This window comes from Eretmochelys imbricata, chromosome 10 (genome assembly GCF_965152235.1).
Source record: "Eretmochelys imbricata isolate rEreImb1 chromosome 10, rEreImb1.hap1, whole genome shotgun sequence".
NCBI classification, from domain to species: Eukaryota; Metazoa; Chordata; order Testudines; family Cheloniidae; genus Eretmochelys; species Eretmochelys imbricata.
In genome coordinates this window covers 49,469,736-49,480,327 of record NC_135581.1, presented here as the reverse complement: position 1 = coordinate 49,480,327, position 10,592 = coordinate 49,469,736, and the positions used below count along the sequence as shown (strand labels likewise).

Below are 10,592 nucleotides of genomic sequence, written 5' to 3'. Positions count from 1 at the left end.
CTAGGTATCAGGGGAGAGCTCATTCAGACCTTGCTTACAAATCATAATTTGAAATTATTAGGTAGGCGAATATAGCCAAAACAAATGTGCCGATATTGTCATAAATAACAGCTGTATGAAGAGGCTAGTCTTTGTTCATACTTTTCAAATCCATTATGCTTTTTCAGGTACAAGTATTTTCTCATATGTTGTATATGCTTTTAAAGTGTGTATTAATGTTTCAATTTCAATTCAAATTTCCAACCAACGACTAAACTGGCAACACTGCATGTAACTGCCGGGGGGGGGGGTGTGTTGGGAAAATTCAGGGGAGGTGTATACCCCCCGAAATCCCTGGCTCTCACCCCCAAGAAGTACGTCTCCCTTGACGGCAGAAATGAAACCTATTAAGAAGTCAGAGGGAAGCCCAAGATCAAATGAATGTGGAGTGTGAATTCTCTTCACTTCAGAAAAGGTTAATCCTTTGAGGTTGGAGTACGCTGATAGAACAGTGCAAAGAAGCCACAGGGAGGAATGAACATGAAGACTGCATTATTCTCTGCCCTAATTATGATAACTCTGATCTCTCTGTATGGACCAGGAGACATTAAACATTGCATCTGCCTTGTTAATACAATGGCCATTACTAAAGAACATTCAGCTCCCTTGCAGTAAAACATTTTTTCCTGCATTTGCCATAATTCAACAAGAGGCCATGTTCACGCATCTTTACTGTAAACACAGTATTTTCCAGTGCAACTCCCTGGTGTTTGAAAACCTAAAGAGGAAAGAAAGGTAGAAAAATGAGACAACCACATTTGACTTTCAGTGTAATAAAACTAGTTTATTTACACAGTAACATGAATGCCACAAAGTACACAGCAAAGTACCACAGCAAACCAGAATGTAACTGCCCCCTGATGGCAAAGGAAGGCTTGGAGTTTATACACTTATTTATATAGAATGTGTCAATATAGATATGAAGCACCAGATAAAGCAATGCAATCAGGAATTCCAAACACAAAGCTTACCCAGGACAATGGAGTCAAAAAAAAAATCCCTTATCTGAGGAATTTTAAAGAAATCCCATTTATAAAAGATCACCAGTTTAGGAATCTCTTATTTAAAAATAATTTTATCTCCTTTTATGAAAAACAAGTGTTCAGCATAATAAAGAATTAAGAAAAAAAAAACAAAACACCACAAGGATTTGAGCTGCAAAACTTTCTGCAACCAACAAAGCAAAGAAAAAGAACCAGAGTTCTGAAATGGTTTTTCATAAACAGGTGTAATTGGTTTTATGAAATTGGTAAGCTAAAATTCAAGCAAATTTACAGCATATATTATATGCTGTATATAATATATATATACACACACACAAAACAAAAGAGGGGCAAAGTGAATTTTTTGTAGTACAATACAATTTATATATATATATATATGAACATATATTTCTCTCATATAAAAAACATTCCAACCTCTTCTAAATCCCTGAAACCTTCTTCCTGGATTTAAGAAAACAAAGGATGAGATGGCTCCTCTTAAACTGAAGTATAAAACAAGTTCTTTAGAATAGCAAGATGCTTAGGTACAGGTAAGTTGAGTATTTCATGCCCATTGCCGTTTCTGAAATCTTCTGTAGACTTAATTCAGTCTAACCAGATGTTGAGTGGAGTGCCAAACATCTAATGCAGTGGTTTTCAAACTTTTTTTCTGGCAACCCAGTTGAAGAAAATTGTTGATGCCTGTGACCCAACAGAGCTGGGGATGAGGGGTTTGGGGTGTTGGGAGGGGCTCAGGGCTGGGGCAGAGAGTTGGGATGCAGGGGTGAGGGCTGTGGGGTGGGGTCAGGAATGAGGGGTCAGGGTGTGGGAGGGGGCTCTGGGCTGGGGCAGGGGGTTGGGATGCAGGAGGGGTCAGGGCTCTGGGCTGGGGGTGCAGGCTCTGGGGCCAGGGATGAGGAGTTTGCGGAACAGGAGGGACTCTGGGTTTGGGGGGTGGGCTCACGGCTGGGGCAGTGGATTGGGGTGTGGGCTTATCTCTGGCGGCTCCTGGTCAGTGGCGCAGAGACAGGCTTCCCACCTGTCCTGGCATCGTGGACCGTGCTGCGCCCTGGAAGCGGCCAGCAGCAGGTCTGGCTTTTAGGTGGAAGTGCACAAACGGCGGCTCTCGCCCACAAGCATGCTCTCCCCCTCCCCCCCAGCTCCCATTGGCTGGTTTCCGACCAATAGGCGTGTGGAGCCAGTGCTTGGGGTGGGGGCAGAGCGCGGAGCTCCGTGGCCCCCCTGTCTAGAAGCCGGACCTGTTGCTGGCCGCTTCCAGGGTGCAGCGCGGTGTCGGAACAGGCAGGCACTGGCCTGCCTTAGCTGGGCAGCATTGCTGATGGGACTTTTAACATCCCAGTCGGCAGAGCTGTCCAGAGTCGTTAGGGTCCCTGGGTGCTGAGCAAGGAGACCCAATGTCTTACATGCCACGACCCAGTACTGGGTCAAGACCCAAACTTTAAAAAACACTGATCTAATGCAAGGAGGCTTATAGAAAATAATTTAAATTCATAAATAAATCTCCCAAGCACAAAGTTCTTTATATTGTGTCTATTCAAACCATAATCCTTCAAAAAGTGCCTCAAAGTGAATAATATAATCTAGACAAACATCTAGTAGAAATTCTTCCTAACACAACAAATGGTCAGGAGGAGGGATTATGAGACTTCGCTCTGGTTCTTTCAGAGTTGTAGTCACCTTACATTAAAAGTTCTGCCCGGAGTTCCTTTTAAAGAAGCATTTTAAATTATTTTTTTCCCTGCTCTTGAAATCTGTTTGGAATCTATGTGCTGGTTTATGGACCATCTCTACTGAACTGAGTTTTGGGAACAGTATGATTACTGAAGCATTTAAAGTTCTGCTCTGCATTTCTTTGGTATTATCTTCTATATATTTAATCATCACAATATAAAAGCCTCTTTTGGTTTAAGGGATTTGGTGCAGCAGATCTCACAGGTATGTCTACACTGTAATGTAAGGCCAGGGTTAGTGGGACTCAGGAACTGATACCCTGGGTTTGCAAGCCCAGGGCTTGAGCATCCACACTGAATATTGACCCTAGGTTTAGAATTTCTGCACCTGGGACTCCAGCGTCCACACTGCAGTCCACAGATCCTGTTCCACTCATAGCAATGTATATGGGCTGCACTACACAGCAAGATCCTCTTTAAATGGACAGCATTTGATTGAAGGTCTGTGAGATTGAAGGTCTGCGAGTGTTCTCTGGGATTTCAGGAATTGCAGCAGCAGCACCTCCATTAAATCAGTGTAAACTTGATGACCCAGTGATGTTGGGAGTACTACCCATTTACTACACCTGCCAGGAAACAATGTTCAATCTGTATCAAACTGGGGGCCCGGGATGTGCACTGAAGGGTTTGATACTGCTGCCTATAACTGCTCCCAAAGGCAAAACACTCTCTCATTGGCTTCAGGGAGAGAAGGACTAGGTCCCTAGTTGAAAACATGAAAAAATGTTAAAATATACTCATTTAGGTAAGGCTTCTGAATGGGGCAATGCCCTTGAGATATTTCTATTTCAGCAACAACTGACAAGTTTTTCAGACAAAAGCTAGGGAGCTGGAATAGAAAGTATCTGGGTAACCTCCCCAGTGTTTGATTGCCACAATGCACTAGATTTATTTAAAGTATATATTCTTCCCTCTAACCTATCAGAATCCCCCTGGTCTACAATGTCCAGATGATGTATGCAGATCCTATGGTGCTGTTGGCAGATCCCTAAAGAAAATCTGGAGTGAATGTTGGAGCTTGAAGGATGGTAGGATAATGTTAGACCATGTAAATACTATGTACACACTGGACTGCAGGTTGGGATTTCTAGCACCATAGTATTCCAATAAAATGAGATTTCTTACTTTAGTGCTGACTTCTTAGTCTTCATTTGACATCTGAATTTTAAAAAGAAGCCTTGTCTCTATTTTCTGACATTCCAGAGCCCTCAGAAAAAATTCTGCATTCTCTCATTTCTGGCGATTTCCATATGAGCTTTTGTAGTGGCTGTGCCATCTAAATTCTGTCTAGATGTTCACCTGAACCATATATATTCACTGGACCAGACCTGAGGCTTGAAAGATAAACTGGGTTTACTTATCCATTTTTTAGGAAACAAGAAATCCACATTCTATAACAGGTTCTTGTTTTCCCAAACTCCTAAATTAACAGTGGTTTGCATCAATGCCTCCTCAGCATATAGATGTGTGTGCAGCACATCCACTATATATAATATGAGGAGCTGCACATCTTACACACATTCTCTTCTTTCCAAGCTATTCAGTCTCTTCATCTTCTGGAGTTGGAGTGTCTGTAATAGATTGTCAAAGCAATAGGACTCTTGAATTTTAGTGTATTATGTCTAGACCAAGTGACATCTCATCTATTTCTCTCCCAGTGCTAAGCCTCAATTTCAAATGTGAAAAATCCAGAGACCTGCTGTCATTTGGGGTTTATTTTGGTACTATGAGCAACTTCAAAGGAACTTTTTCATGTAACTGACCTTCCAGAAAATGTTCCTTTCATAAAATTGATTAACCCAGCACCATATGAAATGCAACATTTTATTTTGTAGTCATCTTTTTATATTTATGGGTATGTCAAGACAGCAGTTGGGAGGTGAAAGGCTCAAGCTAGCACCTAAAAATAGCAGTGTAGCCACAGCAGCATGGGTGGTGGCTTGGGTTAGTTGCCTGAGTACGTATTTGAGGGGGTCAGACGGGATGATACTTCGGTGGCTAGCCTGAGGCGTCGTAGCCAGGCTGCTATTTTTAGGCACTAGCTTGAGCAGAGCTAGCACGTGTCTGTCTACCCACATTGGGAATCACAGTGTATACATACCCTGTGTGGTACCCAGCTGGTGTGTACGCATACCCTATGTAGGCAGTATTATTTATAGGGCTGTTAGCAGGTGGAGAGAGATTCTGACTGGTTCTCTCCATTACTATTCTAATTCTTTGACAAGGCACTATACATTGTGCATTCAATTGCTGATCGAGATTGTTCCATCCAAAACGTTAGAAAGATTTTTAGTGGCCCTAAAAACTTCAGGAACCACTAATTCTAATTCTTCATCAAATAATTACATGATTTTCCAGATCTTATTTTGAACTTGAAAATCTGTATAATTTATATTTAAAAAATAGTGAAATGGCAGCTTTTAGTAATAGAAAAATATATATTTACAATCAATACTGTTATCTTAGAATTGCAGCTCTTCTCATTTCTTGAGCTCAACTAAAAGTGCTACACTACTTAAAAATCCAAACTCTGTGCATGTATATGTCCACATGCAAGTACATAGGCAGGGGTTCCATTCCTGATACATAAAGAATCCCACTGACAAAGGGAACAGGTTTTTTCCTCATTTGTTTAGAAATTATGCTGTAGCATCCCCCCCACCTGTTTTTTTGCTTTTGTTTGTTTACAGTCAATTTCATGCATACATTCTCAGATATTTGTGCGGTGTGGTTCTTAATCAGCACGGAGGACCCCCATAAACAGAATTATAATCCTCAAGGATGTCTGCAAAAGCAGCCCCAGAACCACCAAGGAATGGAAGCTCTTGCCAGTTTATGTTTGTCCTCCTTGATCATTCTTTTGTTCTTAAAAAGAAAAAAAAAGTAAAAATCACATTGATTTTACAAATTGCTAAAGGTTACCCAGTGCTGCACAATAAAGAGATCGGTAGTGAACATTCATCCATGCTTGATTATACTGCAGAACTAAAATGAGTACTGGTTTAAATTTAATCATAAACAATATGAACTGAAATTTGATCTCTAAAGAACAAAGACATACAAAGGCTTCGGACCAGCTGCGTTAAATACATAAGGTTGTAAAACATTCAATATTCAACTTTGCATGTGCGTGTTGACATGAAAGTGACACTGAGAACATGTGTCCACATACACACACAAAAAAAACCCCAAACAAACCAGGCGGCCTAAAGGAATGTGCCTACTGCAATGGCCAGTGGTCCATGTACTACTCATACAGCATATATTTGTTAGGTGAGAAGTTATGTGCAGATAGATGCTACTTAAAAAAAACCAAAAACAAACACTAATCCAGACCAGGAGAACAAGAAGAAGCAGTGTCCTGTGCTTAGCTTAAAGGGTTGGTAGTTTGCAGGTAGCATTTAAGTGAGCTGTCAACTCATGCTCAATGTATATAAGCCATAAGGCATTACACGATTCTGTGCCCATATGAAACAGGGCTGCATTTATTGATTGTGCAATTCTCTGTAAAGGCTTCTACCACAAGACTGTTCAGCATTATGTAGAAAGCCTCTTTCCCAAAGTGGTGGAAGTCATCAGCTCCATGCATTGCAATTGTGCTTAAGTGCACTGCACTCTTTTTGCATTAATGCTGCCACCCCCATTAACTCTTTGAGATTTTTTAAAGTGATATATATCACATTAAAATACATGATCCTTATCCTTGCCTGATCCCTCTCTGATACAGATGAATCAGACAAAAGGATATTTCATCAGAAAGTTTAAAAACATTTAAAAAGGCCACAAAAATATTCTATATATTACTGCACAATCAATGTAGGCTTCCACATACCACAAGGCTTGGCTCTAACAGATGCCAGAGAAATTTCACCCCCTTCAAATATGCGGTGTGTACACGGAGTTCGTTTCACTGACCTCATGCCTGCAGGACTGTTTGTTTGGTTTCCATGCATCTAGTCCAAGCATGCATATGCTATAAAAAGTGGCTATTTGTTTTCAAGACTGAAGTAAACTGATTTCTCACAGTTTTAACAAACAATGAAAAATGAAATATCAATCCATATAAAGAACACATGTAACTCTGCGCATTTATGTGCCAGGAAAGTAAAGGAAGGATTTGCAGATCTAGCATCAGGTAAAGTCTGGTAAGTAACGTAAACACTGTAATATACAGATTTTAAAAAATACATACAAGAATTGCACATATATCCATAGGAGAGAAGCACAGGCTCAAAACTTGGGCTGTAAGTTTTCCACCACCCATCTCAGAATATTAAATATCACCTTTCATTTGCCCCCATTGTGTTCTTCAGAGATATTTGAGACAATTGAGAACCTAGCAATACTGAGCAAAGAGACCATCTGTATGATTGTAGGTGTTTCATAGGAAAGGTCGCTATCTCAGGGAAGGAAACCAGCAGCTGCCTCAAAAGGTGAAAAGTTCCTTCAGGTTGGACTTTTTTTTTTTTAACCTGTCACCTTAATACCCGCCAGTGCCTCCTTACTCTAAAACGATACCTGCAATGATCTCTGAGCTATGTCAACAGCCATTCAATTTTTAGGGATTTTTAGGGTGTTGTCTGAAGCAGCTAGTACACTAGTAAACATTAGTTACTGATAGGAGATTTGTAGCCAAATACTGCTGTGGGGAAAATAGATCAGGTCACTGTTAATTACAGCTGCCAAACTTTAGAGGTCTCTCAGTAATTAAATAGCAGTGTTTGCCCCCTTGTTTTTCCCCCAGAGAAATGCATTTGAAGTAAAACCACCTCCATGTGGCCTGTTAGAAATGTTTAGTGCTTGTCTGTGTAGGTATCTCCTGCCAACACACCAGCACTGCCAATTCAGTCCTGCTTTGCAATATGCCACAAGTGGCTAGCAAACCAAAATAAAACACAAAGAAGGAGGCTGCTATTTTGATACCTGATGCACAGCAGCAACTGAAGGAGGACTGGTTACGTAATTTCTGTTTATTTCAAGCCCAGGCAGTGCCTTTTATGTGGGGGAGGGATGTTTCAGTTTTTCTTGGTATGTTATGTTGCTCTTGTTTAACTCTGTTATATCTACAATACATGACTCTCTGGTCATATATACTGGTGGAAAGTTCTGCTTTTGCTTTTTAGTGGAGATACTACAGGTCGATAATCATAGGCTGATTAAGGCAGGATCCTTGGAATCCACGACCCATGATCAGAAGGGATATGGACAGGTAGCAAGTTAGAGAAGGCAACAATATTGGACACAGATGATTGCTGCCTGCTGGTTACTTGCTGGGATCAGAGGACTGCCCTATTTGGGAGGAAAATAAAAAATTTAAGAGTAGGAGTAAAATAAAAATCCACCTGAATGAGAAGACTAAGTGGATGAGCCTCAGCCTAGACTGAGAGGTAGAACCTTTCACCGGGGATGGAGCACAGGCAATAGTTTTGTGGTCGGGGGCTCTAAACTTTGGTGGATCATTTGATTCACATTTATGATGAATTCATCTCTGTTGATGGTCATAAATGGTCACTGCTTTTTCTGCAGATGCTACCACTAGAAATGGCAGGATCCATCCAGAAGAGATGGGGAATTCATCCTCTATAGTAATATAAAACTAGTGGTCTCCTTAAAATTTTTCTCTCCCCTTTTTCAATCTGTTGAAAAATTAACCCAGCCTTGGAGGTATATAATCCAATTGCAATCACTGTACATATGATTAAACAAGGAAGGCCTAGGAATTGAATAAAGTCTCCATCGTATCTTCAATAGGAGACAGTATTTCCAATTAGAACCTATTTGCGCAGGGTTGCTAGCTTTGAGATCTAGGCTGTTTTTCTCAGCAGACGTGCAAAGTGTGAACCCTAGAATAAAGAAGGTGGGAGCAGAATAGAGCAAGGAGTAGGGGGTTGAGGAAAAGCAACAGCTCGTACAAACTAGTGTTGTTGCATGATTTTCACAATGCGACTGAGTGAATCTGTAGTGGCAAATGCCAGATATTGAGAACAAAGCCAGTCTTCAAGGCTGACTCCACGCTCCCTGTCCAAGGACTTCTCTGCAAACTTGATCATCATCAGCGTCCGTTTGATGTCCAGCCAGTTCTGCAGCACAGCATCCTTCCGTAGTGGGCTGGAACATGAGCTCAGAGTGTGAAACAAATCCTCACGTGGACCCCATAATAAACACTGAAGGATTCCCTTGGCCTCAGAAATAAGTATTCTCTCTGAAGGATTGGGATTCAGCAGGCAGCTGGCGAGTTGCTGGAGCCCATAGGAATAGAGGGAACGGGAGGGGATCCTGGGGAGGTCAGCACGGGTATACTCCTTCTCCTTCAGCTCTGGATTCTCATCAAAGGGGTTGGGTAAGTGCAACATTTCATAGATGAGGATGCCAGTTTGGAACTCATCACACTTTTTGTATTGTGTAGCAGTGATGATCTCTGGGGCAAGGCGGGATTGGTCCCGTAGGACCTCTGGATCTACCATATGTCTCTTTTGCTTGGCCTGTGAGAAATTGCTCACAATTAGCCTGGCTGGGCAAGCTGCGTTGGGATTGGGCTCCACAGGCTCATAGTTCAAAAGGCCTCCCCTTGGTCTGTAGTGAACCAGCAGTAGGTTCTCCAAGCGCAGATCACAGTGTGTGATGTGATAGGGTTTCAGGTGCTCCAGGCCTGAACACAGCTGTAAGAGCAATAGACACACCTGCCTTTCATAGAAGTCTGGGTTATTTGCATGGCGTGCTGTGGACTCTTGCACAAAGTCAGCCACCGTTAGGTATGGTACCTCCCGTGTGATGACCACAACACGGCTGCGCTGCTTGCTGATGGTCCGCTCACTGCCTGAGTTGTCTTTCTGTGAAGCCTCCAAACAGGAAGGGGTTTCTTTGTTCTTTTGCTCATCTTCTATCTCTCCTTCCTTTTCATCTTCCTCCTCCACCTCAGGTGCATTGGGATCCTCCCATGGAAGGAGGCGAACAGGTACATCAGCTAAGAAATGGCCACAGTCCTGTTGGATGTTAAAGTTAATAGCCAGACTCTGTCTGATAGCCAAGCTGTGGTAATACTGTTGGGATTCTTTAGCTTTGCTCTTACAAATCTGTTGGCAGAAAAGAGCACAAAACCAACGTCAATTATTATAACTTTTCATTTGTAAATGTTTTTTTCTTTTTAAATGTGCACCTGGCTGCCTGCTGCCAACCCCACCCCAAATACTAGCAATTAGGGAGAGTGAGGCTTAAAAACCCTCACCTCTGCCCTTTGGGAGCACACTTTGAAACTCTTAAATGTTTTTATGCGTCTTACATTGATTGCTTTTTGGAGTGAAAGCTAAGGACTCTGGACTTCAATTTATTAATTTTTGGAATATACCATGAGGTAGTAAATGATGACACAGCCCACTGGAGATTTTATTTGATATATTTCTCATAGAATCATAGAACTGGAAGGGACCTCGAGAAGTCATCTAGTCCAGTCCCCTGCACTCGTGGCAGGACTAAGTATTCTAGACCATTTCTGACAGGTGTTTGTCTAACCTGCTCTTAAAAATTTCCAATGAGAGAGAATCCACAATCTCCTCAGGCAATTTATTCCAGTGCTTAGCCACCCTGGCAAGAAGTTTTTCCTAATGTCCAACCTAACCTTCCCTTGCTGCAATTTAAACCCATTGCTTCTTGTCCTATCCTCTGGGGTTAAGAAAAACAATTTTTCTTCCTCCTCCTTGTAACAACTTTTTACATACTTGAAAACTGTTATAATGTCCCCTTTAAGTCTTCTCTTTTCCAGACTAAACAAATCCAATTTTTTCAATCTTCCCTCATAGGTCATGTTTTCTAGACCTTTAAT

The 10,592-nt window shown here is 41.6% G+C and overlaps 1 protein-coding gene across 2 annotated transcripts in view; it reads right to left on the bottom strand.

Moving 5' to 3' along the window:
• Nucleotides 1–1,986: 1,986 nt before the first annotated feature.
• PEAK1 (pseudopodium enriched atypical kinase 1) overlaps nucleotides 1,987–10,592 on the bottom strand; it is a 218,660-nt gene continuing 210,054 nt past the window's right edge. For both annotated transcript variants that reach the window (XM_077828480.1, XM_077828481.1), the window contains one exon: nucleotides 1,987–9,846. In XM_077828480.1, coding sequence (XP_077684606.1) covers nucleotides 8,689–9,846 — 1,158 coding nt within the window. In that variant the 3' untranslated portion in view covers nucleotides 1,987–8,688. The remainder of the gene's footprint in view (nucleotides 9,847–10,592) is intronic.